We start from the raw sequence: 13,883 nt of genomic DNA, 5'->3' as shown, positions 1-13,883 counted from the left end.
CCCGGAGCGCTCACGGTGCGGGCCGGGGTGCTCCGGCAGGTAGGAGCAGTGCGTGCAGCGAGCCATAAACCCGCCGCTATCTGTATCTCTTAAAAGTTTTTTTTTTTAAAAAAATTGCTGTGAGAACTAAACAGAAAGGTTTGCATTGGGATCAGGTTTTTCTTTTATTTTTATCTCAAAGAGAAACGCGTGTAGGTGATAGTGGCTCAAAACTGGCATTGGGGATGCTGTTTGCTTTCAGGACGTCTCTGAGCTCACCCAGGACGAGGAAAGGGAATAATATGCCTTCTAATATGTGTATTCTGGAGTAGGGTATGTGCCCATAGGGCGCACCCCCGGAGTGTCGGGGTCGGGGGCTGCCGTGGCAGTGGGCCCGTACAGGCAATAAGGTGAGGAAGGGTGTCTTCGAAGAGCACTCTGCCCAGCAAGCAAGTCCGGGCTCCCGCTCTGCCGGCTGGGTACTCTATTGGCCCGGCAGGCGCACCGGCTCGCTGTCAACAGGGAGGTGTGTAGCATAAGGTGTGCAAGTGGGTGTGTGAAGAAGGCAGCGGGGGCGGGAGTGTGTGTATCGGAAGTGGAGCGTGTGTGAGAGTGAGAGTGAATGTGTGTGTGTGTGTCTGTGTGGCGGGGCAGGGTGAATGTCCAAACCTCCATCTGGACGCCCCCACACAGCCGACCGCCCAGACGCGCCGGGAAGGGCGCCCGCTCCGCGCAGCAGCTGAAGGGGGGCGGGGAGAGCGCGGGCAGAGGAAGAGGGGTGGTCTCCGGCAGAGGATTTCTCTCCAAGCTCCTTGCAGTTATTCTGCTCCTCCTAGGATTTACCCTCCCCCCCCCTCCCCGGCCCCAAGGTGCCCAGAATACTTAAACAAACAAACAACCCAAAACCTGTTCCGTTTTCGCTCCAGTATAAATAGAACAGACTTTCCAAAAAAGCAATACCGCATTCACTCTTATCATCAGCTACTTTCCACCAAGTAATTCAGAAAAAAGCAGTCAGCTTCCGTGAATGCATGAAGCTTTTTTTTCCTTCTTCTTCTTCGCTGCCTCCTTGTGCTTGCGGTTTTGAGCTGCCAAGAAAGTGAGTAGGGGTTTGACTATAGTGTCTCGGCTTCGCTCGGTTTCTTTCCGAAGTTTAATTTTCCGGAATGGCTCCCAAACAAGGGCTGGGGAGGCGGAGTCGCCGGCACCGGATCTTCGCCTTTTTTGGAAAGTCCCGGAGAACCGGAATTCCTCCCCGCCCCGGGAGGCCGTGCCGCTGCCTGAACCCGCTCGCTCTCCCCTAGTGGCCTGAGTTGGACCCACCGTGCGCCCCCTCCCCGCCAGGCCCGCCGTCTCGCACCCGAGAGGGGGCTCCGGCCGCGCGCCCCAGACCCCCACGGATACCCGCGGGCTTCGAGTCAGGAGTCGCGAGCCCGGCGGAGCCCGCGCAGCCGAGCCCGTATGCAAATTAGCCATGTGACGACAAAAGCCGCCTGGCCCAGCCCTTTTCCTCAGTCCATATATGGGCAGCGACGTCACGGGCATTGAGGACCTGCCCATAAATACTTAGAGCAACACTTTCCGTCTAACCGAGAGAGCAGCAATTGATTAATAGCTCGGCGAGGGGACACACTGTTATAATAACACTACACCAGCAACTCCTGGCTTCCCAGCCGGAACGCAGGAGAGAGTCAGTGGCAAATAGCCATTTTTCTTCTTTCTTAAAAATACAGCAACTTGTTTGCTAGTTTTATTTCTACTGGATTTTTTCTTCTTTCTTTTTTGGTGGTTGCTTTTAAGTGTGGAGGGCAAAAGGAGATACCAACCTAGGCTCAGTCCAACCCCTCTCCAAAACGGCTTCTCTGACACACCAGGTAGCGAGGGAGTTGGGTCTCCAGGTTGCGCGAGGAGCAAATGATGACCGCCAAGGCCTTAGACAAAATCCCAGTAACTCTCAGTGGTTTTGTGCACCAGCTGTCTGACAACATCTACCCGGTGGAGGACCTCGCCACGTCGGTGACGATCTTCCCCAATGCCGAACTGGGAGGCCCCTTTGACCAGATGAACGGAGTGGCCGGAGGTAAGCCGCGTGTTCCCTTCGCGGAGCGGGACCCACGCAACTCGGGGGTTGTGGGTGGGGTGCAGTGCGTGTGCAGGACTTGGAGGAGAGGGATTGGGGCGGGAGGTGGTCGGTGTTGACAGAACTGTCTTTGAAGATTGGAATTGGGTGCAGGAGAAACCCATGGGAGTGAGGATCCGGATGCTGAAGCTGGGCGCGCGGGCAGATGTACCGGGTCGCTAGCGAGCCGGCTTGCGTGCGTCGCGCGCGCCCAGTTCTCAGGGGGCTTAGGAGTGAGAGTAGAAGAGGTGCACCACCAGACTTTGGGACTCGTGCTGGCCAATTGGCCGGCGGCATCCCGGCCTCCCATCCCGGGTAGGGGCAAAATGACGAGAAAGTTCGGGGCTCTGGAGGAGAGCTGCGCGTCTGGAGAGCCGAGCGGCGAAGGTCCAGAGGAAAGCGTCCGCCGCTCGCTCCCAGGCAGAGCAGACCCAGGGAAAGTCTCGGAACGCGCTACCGGTGCGGCCTTTAGGAGCGCCCCCACCTGCGCGCCGCCCGCGAAGTTGAGGGGGTTGGCGAGGCTGGGAGGAGGGGGCGGAGGAGGAGGGCGGGACACGGCGGGAAGTGGCTTCCAGCGAGGCCCTGCGGAGACACCCGTGCCGCTGGTTTTCTTGGCGATGCGGAGAAAAGTGGTGTCCCGCGGCCCCCGCGCCTTTCTCGAAACCCCGCCACTGGCCCTGGGCTGAGCTGGGGACGTGCGGGTGTGGGGCAAGGTTGGAAGGGAAAGGAAACCTATGAACTCCTCCCACCGCAGCGCCGGATTCCCTCCGGCAGCCTTCTGCAGAAACGCAGCAAGAAAGGGAGGGAGGGAAGGCACCAGAGATGGGGAGCAGCCGGGAAATCATGGACCCCTTTCTTGGGCTCCCCTCTAGGGCTTGCAACTTTGCGGCACTGGCTGGGATCTGTTATCTGGGTGGTGTCTGCCAGGCGCCGCAGCCGTGGGATCCCCGAGCAAAGGAGAGGGAGAGACGTTTCAGGCAGATGAGGACTTTTTAATGTTGTTGTTGCTATTATTGGGTGTTTTTATTGTGGACTAGAGCCAAGATGGCTGTGTGTGGGGGTGGGGGTGGGGGCTGGATTGAGAGTAGCCCATCCTGCTTTCCTGGAGGTAGTTTGAGTCCCGGACTGTACTGACTGCCACAGTGGGTCTCTGGGTAGCAGTTTCCCTACCCAACTCTAAAGTGCTAAGATCATATGGACCCGGGTGAGAGGGGTTGAGAAGGGATTCTTGGCTGCATTCTCACTGCTCCACCTCCGTTATTCCTTCTCCCCAGATGGCATGATCAACATTGACATGACTGGAGAGAAGAGGTCCTTGGATCTCCCATATCACAGCAGCTTTGCTCCCGTCTCTGCACCCCGAAACCAGACCTTCACTTACATGGGCAAGTTCTCCATTGACCCCCAGTACGCTGGTGCCAGTTGCTACCCAGAAGGCATCATCAATATTGTGAGTGCAGGCATCCTTCAAGGGGTCACCTCCCCAGCTTCGACTACAGCGTCATCCAGTGTCACCTCTGCTTCCCCCAACCCACTGGCCACAGGACCCCTGGGTGTGTGCACCATGTCCCAGACCCAGCCTGACCTGGACCACCTCTACTCTCCACCGCCACCACCTCCTCCTTATTCTGGCTGTGCCGGGGAACTCTACCAGGACCCCTCCGCGTTCCTGTCCCCAAGCACCACCTCCACCTCCTCCTCTCTGGGCTACCCACCGCCTCCTTCCTACCCATCCCCCAAGCCAACCACGGACCCAGGTCTCTTCCCCATGATCCCAGACTACCCTGGATTTTTCCCATCGCAGTGCCAGAGAGACCTACACGGTACAGCTGGCCCAGACCGCAAGCCCTTTCCCTGTCCCCTGGACTCCCTGCGAGTCCCCCCTCCGCTCACTCCACTCTCCACTATCCGCAACTTTACTCTGGGGGGCCCCAGTGTTGGCGCCACAGGGCCAGGGGCCAGTGGAGGCAGCGAGGGACCCAGGCTGCCTGGCAGCAGCTCGGCCGCAGCCGCTGCTGCCGCTTATAACCCTCATCATCTGCCCCTGCGGCCCATTCTGAGGCCTCGCAAGTACCCCAACAGGCCTAGCAAGACGCCAGTGCACGAGAGGCCCTACCCGTGCCCAGCAGAAGGCTGTGACCGGCGCTTTTCCCGATCCGACGAGCTGACGCGGCACATCCGCATCCATACCGGGCACAAGCCCTTCCAGTGTCGGATTTGCATGCGCAACTTCAGCCGCAGTGACCACCTCACTACCCACATCCGCACGCACACTGGCGAGAAGCCTTTTGCCTGTGACTACTGTGGCCGCAAGTTTGCCAGGAGTGATGAGAGGAAGCGCCACACCAAGATCCACCTGAGACAGAAGGAGCGCAAAAGCAGTGCTCCCTCCTCGTCGGTGCCAGCTGCTTCTACGGCTTCGTGCACTGGGGGCACGCAGGCTGGAGTGCCCCTGTGCAGTAGCAACAGCAGCACTATTGGAGGAGGGTCCCTGGCCACTTGCTCCTCTAGGACCAGGACACCTTGAGACCAGACTCAGGCTGACAGCTTCTTGATGTCCCAGAGGCCCTTGGTCCACTGGAGCTGCACAACAAACACTACCACCCTCTCCTGCTCCCCTCTCCCTTCTTTGGGCAAAGGGCCTTGGTGGAGCCCAGCACTGCCCCCTTTCCATTTAGAAGCAGGTCCTTCCTAAACGTTAGCCCACCTTAGTCTTTCTTTGGTGAGTTGACTATCACCCTAAGGTCATGGAGAGGTCCGGAAGGAGGTTTGGTGGGAGCCCCTGGCCTAGAGGGCTAAGGCCTAACCCTGCTTTAAAGGGTTGTTTGGCTAGGTTTTGCTCCCCCTCTGTTATTTTGACCAATTACAGGTTTTTGACTCAATGTCAGAGTTGATCTGAGACGTCTTCTACATAGGTTGGGAGATGCTGATTCCTTCAGGTGGGGACAGCAAAGACAGAAGCAAAACTGACATGCACTTTATGGCTTGGGATTGATTTGGGGGACGCTGTACAAGTAAAGCATGGTCTTTATGCTGCATTGTGTGGCCCTAGAACCGTGAATCAAAGTGTATCTAGTCCTCTCAACCCTTTAAGCAATATGTATTATAAACTCAGAGAACAGAAGTGCAATGTGATGGGAGGGACATAGCAATACCTGCTCCTTTTTGAATTGTTTGAGAAACGTAAAGATTATTTTTGCAGTGTATATCCACTCAGATTTTGTGTATTTTTGATGTGCACTGTTCTCCAAGTTCTGAACCTTTGGGAAAAAAAAAAGTAAAGCATTTATGACCTCTCTTGAAATGAGTCAGAGGTTAACTTATTTAAAAGGGATGTACATATATTCTCTGAAACTAGGATGCATGCAATTGTGTTGGAAGTGTCCTTGGTGCCTTGTGTGATGTAGACAATGATACAGGGTCTGCATGTAAATGGGTTGCCTTACTATGAAAAAAAAATCACTCCCTGGGTTTAGTATGGCTGTATATGTCTTGCCTATTAATATTTGGATTTTTTTTTTAGAAAGTATATTTTTGTATGCTCTGTTTTGTGACTTAAAAGTGTTACCTTTGTAGTCAAATTGCAGTTAAGAATGTAAATAATGTTGCTGAACTGACTTGTTTGGTTATTAGCTTTTAATAGTCGTGGAAACATAAATGATTTATTCTAACACAAAACCACTAACTGAAGTTCAGATAACGGATGGTTTATAACTATAGTGTAAATAAATACTTTTCAACAATATTTTTGCTCTAGAAATCATTTCTGAAAGATTTGCTGGATGGGAATTCAATAGTCATCCAGTAATTTTTAGTGTTTTGACCAAGCCAGGATATCCAAGTTTTCTTTGCTAGCCTTTCAAGACCAGCCCTCTCACTCAAAAGCAATCTTCATTCATAATCAAACGCTAGTGTTCAGGGGATTTCCCCATTACATTAGTGTAAAAGTGGGGAGGCGTTCTTTTGACTCATTGTTCCGTCCTCTATAACAGCCTATAGCTTCTCACCACTCCTGAGTGGGCTCCGGAAAATAAATACTTACAAACAAGTGCCCACTCAGAGACTGCACATTTGCAACTGCTTTCAGAACCCTGACCAGGGGCAGGCTCTCAGACGAAATGTGGCTTTGTGGAAAGTGTGGTGGCGTGGTCAAGCTGGGAATGACTTTCAGGTTCCTGGATTAGTCTCATGACCACAGAAAAAGCTTTTTGAAAAGCGATATCATCTCTTCAGATCAAAAATGCATCCAGACACTGCTGACAGTGTTAATGGGTCGCCAAAGGAATTACCCCAGGCCACATTTCTCCCTGATTATCCATATTGGGAAGGATTATTTATTTGCCATAGGTTTGGTGGGTCTAGAGATTACCAAAATACCCAGCTCATTAGATAAGGTAGGTGTACACCAACCCTAAAATCTCAAAGAGAATTTGAATTAAATAGGCAAATATTGTTCTCCATGGTACTGGATGATGGTTTGCAAGAGAACACTATGGGGTTCATTTTACTGCAAGCCTTTTGTAGTGGTTATAAAATATAAAGCCACCAAAAAAAAAAAAAAATTCTTTATGAACTTACCTTTCTCTAAAATTGGGCCTAAATATTTAACTTCACCCACTGCTTCTGGATCCTTACACAAGTGTAACACAACACATTGGAGTGCCCACTACTCAGCTACACTGCCTGTAAACCCTGACCTGTTTGTCCTGGCTGATAATTGATGGCCTGTACTTTAGCAGAGAGAGCAATAGCTACTCCCGGAAGCTTTTTGTCCTTACTAGCACTAGAATTTGAGTTCTAATATGTGCAAGTTATTAACCCTTTTCTTATTTCTTCCCTGTCCAAATTTCAAAGATGTACAATACCTCTTTCTATAACTACTCAACTGAAGTTTCTAAACTTTAGTGTCAGATTTTCTAGTGACTGGCGTTATTCTTAGGTTCCTATCTCCTAGCTTGGCCAATCCTTGCGTGGCCAATTTTGTTTAACACGTACAAAACTATGCCACATTTTGATAATTGTTTTTAATGAAGACTTCCCTCCTACCAAAATTTCATTATATTAATATATAGCACACCTAAGTTTTATAAGATGATTGTCTTGCCAAATTTTAATTTTAGAGCAACTTCAGTCAAGATAATATAAAGTTTGCAAGACTAAAAAAGCTTTTCTAAAAAGTAAGATGAAATACATTTTGTGATAGTCAAATCGGTTACATAATCACTTTTACACTGACATGGGCTTGGTGAAGTGGAATAATATACCGTAAGGTGTTTTTTGAGTCAACCTTATGACTTTTACTCCTTGATTTCAACATGTTAGGTCAATCTTTAATCGGATTTTACTTTTGGTTTGACACAGTAGTTCTCACTGGTATCTCATTTTATATTTTGCTCAAGAAATAAAACATAAAGCTAAGTTGTTTCCTTCTTATTGCTTTATTGAATAATATTATTGATGCTTCAGCTGCTACTGGGAATTCTTATTAAAAATAAACTTCTGGAGAGTAATTCCGTAAAGATCATAATGCACTCGAGATGGTTCAGTAAACATTAAAAATAGATCTATTAAACCTAAATAAGGTTTTCAGTTATTCATAAACAAGGCTATTTAATTTCAATATCCGAACTGCTAATTAAATTAAGGCACACTGTTAGGTACATATTAAAAATTACTGTAGTGCTATTTTAACAGTTCAATACAATGTGTGTGTGTGTGTGTGTGAGTGCCTAAAGTGCCTCCACTCTAAACAATTAAATTTTACAGTAAAAGGGAAGAAAATATTTAAATCCAAAGATTCTTTCCTTTGTGGATAAAAATATTTGTTTCCTTGCACAAGTTTATTTTTCCTTAGGTTAAATAGAAAACATTTTCTGTTGAAGCAAAATAGTATGATTAAACATTAAATAGTTTCAGATTATGTTTTGAATCAACTGTTTCAAAGCTCACTCTCAAGGAACTAAACTTTAGACTCTGCAGGCCACCAGTTGTTGGTACATCATCTTATAGTATAGACCAGTGGTCGGAAAACTGCAGCTCGCGAGCCACATGCGGCTCTTTGGCCCCTTGAGTGTGGCTCTTCCACAAAATACCACGGCCTGGGCAAGTCTATTTTGAAGAAGTGGCGTTAGAAGAAGTTTAAGTTTAAAAAATTTGGCTCTCAAAAGAAATTTCAATCGTTGTACTGTTGATATTTGGCTCTGCTGACTAATGAGTTTGCCGACCACTGGTATAGACCATGAACCTTTAACAGCTAGTAACAATGTAGTCATTTGTAGCAAGTAATATTTTCCTTCTCTATTTTGCAATAATCAAGTCAGACTTACCTATAAACAATTTCAAACATGCCTTTATTTTCCATAAGTACACTGATTTTAATCCAGAAATGTAAACATCTCTGGATCTGAAGATTCAGTATTTATATGGGGCTTAACAAAGGATTTCCCTCTTTGATAGTAGAGGCCTCATTGCACTAAAGGGATCAGAGGTCCCGAGTTCAGACCAGGAGAGTTACATGAGTGTTACTACCCTCATGTTAGAGTTCAATTGCAATGGGCAGAGCCCTGGATTAGAGATATATTGCTTCTTCATCAAGCTTTAGAGCCATAGCACAAGATTCAAAGTCATTTGGAAAAGATGAGTGATGACAGAGTCCTCCTGGGATGCCAAGACTGAGGTACGTACAAGTAGACAATGCGAAAGGAGGAATACAAGGTGAAAACTTTGGGAGAAGTTAAAGGATATGTTAAAAGGTCAGAGACCCACTCCTGTTGACAAACACGTTACTTTAAAAATAGGCTCACCATTTTCATTAATAAACAGCAATTGGTATAAACAATCCATGCAAATCAGGCTTAATAAAAAATCAATTCTCATAAAGTAGTAGGTAGATAATACTCTCCATTGATATAAGTGGCCATTGATATAACCAGAAAATTAAAAAGCTTTAGAAGTATTAGACAGACAACTTCTTACCCATGAGAGGCAATTATTAAATGTTAAGCAACAGAAAAGTTAAGTGATTAGTATCATTGTGCTCATTAATCTTTGTAGGGAAGACAACTTTTTCCCACAGTTGTTACTAAAACAGTTTATATTGCAGGAATACATGGAAACACAATAGCAGCACATGAAGTCACTCATAACTAACAGTTTATGCAGAAAAGTGCAAGGTTTTTCTGCATATTTGTCTTTGTAATAATAGTCTTTTCTTAGTGGCTCATTAAAACAGGTTACATTTTGTGTTCACCATTAATTTATTCAGAATTTATTAGTGAACCAAAAGTTTCACTGTTCCTCGAACTAAATTAGAGATATCATATTGCTGTTCTGGCCTGCAACAATTTCAGTTACTCTTTTGAAAAGCACCTTAGTTTTTTTCATTCAACTTGCTTGTACTTGAGAACTTTAAGACTTCTCATAATGAAGTTTGGAAAAACTTTTCTCCTTTATTATTGTGCTATTGCCAGAATGGTTAATTTAATGTACTCCAGGTTGTATGATAACATACACATTACTATCCACAATCTTAATAAGTTAATCTTAACTTTTTGCTACAATATAATTCAAAACAGGTAGGTATGTGATTGTTAAACAAACACATTCATACTGTGCTATGAAAAACACCCATTTGGTGAAGTTTTCTAAGAAAATCGTTTGCATATCTAGAACTTATTTTCAAACTGAATGCATGAAGAACTGCTTCAAACTGCAGTTATATTAAACTACAAGTTATTATTAAACTACACCAGAATGTGAAGCTACCATAAAACAATGTTAGTAACTCTGGAGAATATTCTTGGTGTTATGCCTGTGTCAGGATTTATAACATAGTGGCATGTCGCTTTGAATAAGGATCTTTTTTTTTTTTTTTTTTTGGTAAATAATAATTCATTGAGAATTTGCTTTTTTCATTCTATTTAAAAAACTGGGAACAAATATCCCTTCACTCTGGGCCTCTGTAACCCAGTATGCATAAAAAGGCAAAGGCACATACTGTTTTCCTACAGGGTCCACACTTCCCACCAATAGCAAATCTTCCTTTATTACAGATATTAGAAGTGGACTGCCACATGGGCAAGTCAATCAAGAGGGCTTAGACAACAGCTGGGCAAATTTTAATGTGTTTATTTCTATAAACTTAATGTTATTAAGTTTGTGAAAAAAGGAATCCTATAAATAGTAAAAAGGGGGAAACAATAGTGCTTCATGGCCGGAAGCAAATGGTGTCAATGTGTTTGTAAACAAGGTCAAGTTGCTCAGACTATTAAAAGGACAAAAATAAAACTAGTTACAGATAGCACAACTGTTCAAGAGGCTGGAAGTGGGAATTTTTAGTGCCCTAAAATGGCCAGCAGAATAATTAATTCTCAATTGCGGAGCCTGGGTCACCAGTGCCTTGTCTCTCTCCCTACAGAAAACCACACTAGATGAAGCAAGCTCTGGGCTCTCTCCTGCTTGAGGGAGAGGGTTCTGAAAACAGGGCCACCAACAACACAGCTGGAACCAACCACCAGCTCTCTGGAACATTAGGTGTGAGAGAATTTTAAACACTCATCAACATTTTCCTCTACTTTTGCAGGAAAATACTGGAAGTAAATAGGGACATGGAGTTCAACAGCTGGGCAGGGATGTTTTACATTCAGTTGTTTGGAAGCATACTGATTCAGTACCTCTGAATCTTCTGATTAGAAAATACAGAATTACCCTACCACCTTATACTATGACAAAAAAAGTCACTTGAGGGTAATAATAGTTTTTGCATTAAAGGTGAATCTGCAACAAGAAATCTGCTCAACTCACAGATCTGAGGACTCACAGGGAAGATAAGCTCTATGTGGCAATTTGTCACTGAGAAATGCAGGTATGAATTTCTTAGTAGATGCTGCCGGAGTAAACCAGATGTGGCTACTGGGCAAGGGGAGGAAAAATGTTGTCCTCTACATGCATAGTTATGTTCTGGGGATGATCCCCCAACTCTGGAGAAATGATTTTTTTCGCAACGAATTAATCAGCAGGGCAACTCACTTAAAAAGTAGCTCATCTCTCTAAACCTAGTTTTTGACCAATGACTTGAACTAAAAACAATTCAAACCACTGGGTCATGCAGTCAATAAGTTAAAACTATAACAAGGAGCAAAGGGCATAAGGACATAAGTGGAAAACAAACCCTATTTACCCAAGGCGATGGGGGGAGAAAACCTTTCCGTGTATTTTGTATTGAATGGGAACAAAAGAAGAATATTTTCATTATGGCTTTAGGATGGAAGCGCTTCAGATAGTCCCCTGCTCCCCTCCCCCCAAATCAAAACCCTGGTGGCAGTGACAAAGCCAGGAAACAACCTAGCCTCCCCCGCCCCCATAACCGTGCCGGGTGGCTGCAGTCCAGTCGCCCGCGCTTCCCAAGGCTCCCGAGGAAGCACTCCAGCCCACTCCAGTAGATCCAATGCCCAGGTGGCCTGGGGGTAGGGTGAGAGCCCTTGTGGTGGGTTGCTGGCAGCCAGGCCCAGATCTGAGTAGGCATGTCTTCAGCTCCTCGCTCCTGGGCGCCTGTGGCTTCAAGGGACGACCTTGGGACCTGGATAGGGCTCCCCCTCGCACCAGAAGTCATCAGACTGCGGGGTCTCAAGGAGCCACACCTCTCGGGGCAGGTCACAGGTCGATCCGGAGGCCTCCTTGGCCTTGACCGGTTCCAGCACCCGGTAATAGTGGCAGTCCCGGCCGTCGTCGGGGTCGTAGGGCGGGGCCAGAATGTCCAGGAAGGCAGCGGGCCCGTCCACAGCATCGATCTGGTGCAGGTTGTCCCGGTGTGGCGTGAGGATGCAGGGGCCGCTGGCCTCGGTGTACTCGGCCCGCGAGCGGAGCACGCCAGGCCGAACGGCGTCCCGCTCGCGGGGCTGCAGCGGCGGCTCGAACTGCTGCTCTGGCGGCGGGGCCCGCGGTCGTTGCCCGCCTGCCTCCAGCTTGTCCATGCAGCTGATACGCACGGTGCCATAGAGCACCTTGAGCATGCCGTGCATGCCCGGGTGGTCGTGCAGCGGGATGGACGTGCCGCTCTTGAGCAGGAACACGCCGAGGCTGAAACCGTCCGTCTCGTAGATGTGCATGTAGGTAACGGGTGGCAGGTTGGGTGGCAGCGGCTGCAGCGTGGCCTTGCGCGGGGCGATATTCAGGTCCTCTGCGCGGACCTGGGTTAGCAGGCTCTTCAGCTTGCTCAGGTTCTCTGGGAAGCCCTGCGGCATCGGCGCCTCAGGGCCTGGCACCGCGCCGCGGTCGGAAGCGCTGCGGCCGCCCCCGCGGCCTCGGAAGGTGAGGCACGCCTGGCGGGCGATCCGCTGGATCAGGGAGGCCATGTTGTCTCGGGGCATGCACGGCGGTTCCTCCGAGTGCCGAGGCCGGCCCCCTCCTTTCCTCCGCCCCTTGCGGTCACCTGCGGCCGCCACGGCTGCGCGCACCCCGGGCGGGAGGCCCCGCAACTACCGGCTCGTAGGGCACGCGGGGCACCGCGGCCGCTAACCTCTGCAGCCACGCGCTTGCAACGGTCGGGCGCTCCTGCCTCACGCCCCCTCCGAGCGCGCACGCGCCCGGCCCATGCCCGGCACTCGCGATCCAGGAGCAGGTACCGGCCTGGTGGACAGTGGCAGGCTTTGCCTTATGCCCGAGGCTCCATTGATGCGGCCCGTACCTATGATGGTGGACAGGCGCTTCGAGCGCCTTGCACAGCATGCTGGGACTTGTAGTTCGGTAGTCCGCATGGGCTCCGAGTGAGTTGCTCTGTCAGCTGGAAAAAAGGAGGATTAGATTTGTTGGTCATAAAGCGACTTTCCTTACAGGTCCAAGGTGTTTTGAGTATTAGAAAAAAGGCGAATTGGGCGCAAGAGAAGTAGCCAGTTAACTACAACTCCCGGCAGCCCCTCAAGCTGGGGTGACGCACTTCCGGCAGGTGGCTTGCCGCTTGGTGTGGCCGTCCCAAGGAACAGGCCAAGAGGGTCGATAACCTTTTGACGCCGCTCAGTCTTGGTCAGCCATCCAGCGTCGCTTTTCTCTGGCCTCACTCCTGGGAAGGAAACCGCTGGGTTAACTTTAGCACCTCGTGGCCTCCTAGGCAGCACTGCGGGCTACGGAAATTATGGGAGGGCACTTTCCTAATTTTTTAAGTTTCTTAGGAGATGAGAGGGTCGAGGCCGTCCCTAGTGGTCACAGTGACTACTCTGCACAGCTGTCCCCAGCTGTTGTTTGCATCAGTGTCTGATGATGCTCCTCTTTTGGTTACAGAGCACAGTCGTTTTTATGCGGGGACTCGAGAGGCCCTTTGCTGTGGTCACGGATTCTGTACACTAATGTTTATCAAACCTTGGTTTGCCGAAGAAGCACCTAGTTTTGGCGGGGCGGGGGTGAGGGAGGAAGCTTTAAAAAATACAGATTGCTGGTCGCCATACAGAGTTTAATGCACTATGGTTATGACGCATCCTGTGAGAATCAGGCAAGCTCTTACTCTGAGTTCCAAGTCCCTTTGGACTTCAAAGTTAAACATAGGCTTCTTGTTCATTTTGTAATTGGAGTGGTTCAGTCAATCCTTTTCAGTTAAAATGGCATGCCTTTTATAGGGAGCTATGTAATCTAAATAATGAACACTCAGGATATGCTAGCACTGTGTTAAGTGCGTTTCCTTATGGATGTTATACTATTTAATCCTCACAGCAAGCACTATTCCCAGTTTGCAGATGAGGGAGGAAGTTGCAGGAGGATAAGTTGCAGCGCATAAACAGCAGAGCGTACAGTTTTA

The 13,883-nt window shown here is 48.5% G+C and overlaps 2 protein-coding genes across 2 annotated transcripts; one reads left to right on the top strand and one right to left on the bottom strand.

Annotated features, from left to right (window-relative positions):
• The first annotated feature begins 1,566 nt into the window (after window positions 1-1,566).
• On the top strand, window positions 1,567-5,836 carry EGR2 (early growth response 2). Its single transcript, XM_080641203.1, has 2 exons — window positions 1,567-2,059; window positions 3,373-5,836. The coding sequence occupies exons 1-2, from the start codon at window positions 1,894-1,896 to the stop codon at window positions 4,623-4,625; spliced, it is 1,419 nt and encodes a 472-aa protein (XP_080497329.1). The 5' UTR covers window positions 1,567-1,893; the 3' UTR covers window positions 4,626-5,836.
• Window positions 5,837-7,529: 1,693 nt separating this feature from the next.
• Window positions 7,530-12,787, bottom strand: ADO (2-aminoethanethiol dioxygenase). The gene has a single exon (XM_080643035.1). It carries the CDS (start codon window positions 12,463-12,465, stop codon window positions 11,656-11,658), a length of 810 nt encoding a protein of 269 aa, XP_080499161.1. The 5' UTR covers window positions 12,466-12,787; the 3' UTR covers window positions 7,530-11,655.
• Window positions 12,788-13,883: the final 1,096 nt, after the last annotated feature.

Source organism: Plecotus auritus (genome assembly GCF_963455305.1).
Source record: "Plecotus auritus genome assembly, chromosome: 9".
In the NCBI taxonomy this organism is placed as follows: domain Eukaryota; kingdom Metazoa; phylum Chordata; class Mammalia; order Chiroptera; family Vespertilionidae; genus Plecotus; species Plecotus auritus.
Note: the sequence above shows the minus strand (reverse complement) of the source record. Positions and strands in the feature narration are given on the sequence as shown.

Bases quoted from the DNA above. Each gene is read 5' to 3' on its own strand.
- EGR2 (XM_080641203.1), top strand. From the start codon at position 1,894: ATGATGACCGCCAAGGCCTTAGACAAAATCCCAGTAACTCTCAGTGGT. The intron at 2,060-3,372 runs GTAAGCCGCGTG...CCTTCTCCCCAG, and splicing joins GATGAACGGAGTGGCCGGAG to ATGGCATGATCAACATTGAC.
- ADO (XM_080643035.1), bottom strand. From the start codon at position 12,465: ATGCCCCGAGACAACATGGCCTCCCTGATCCAGCGGATCGCCCGCCAG.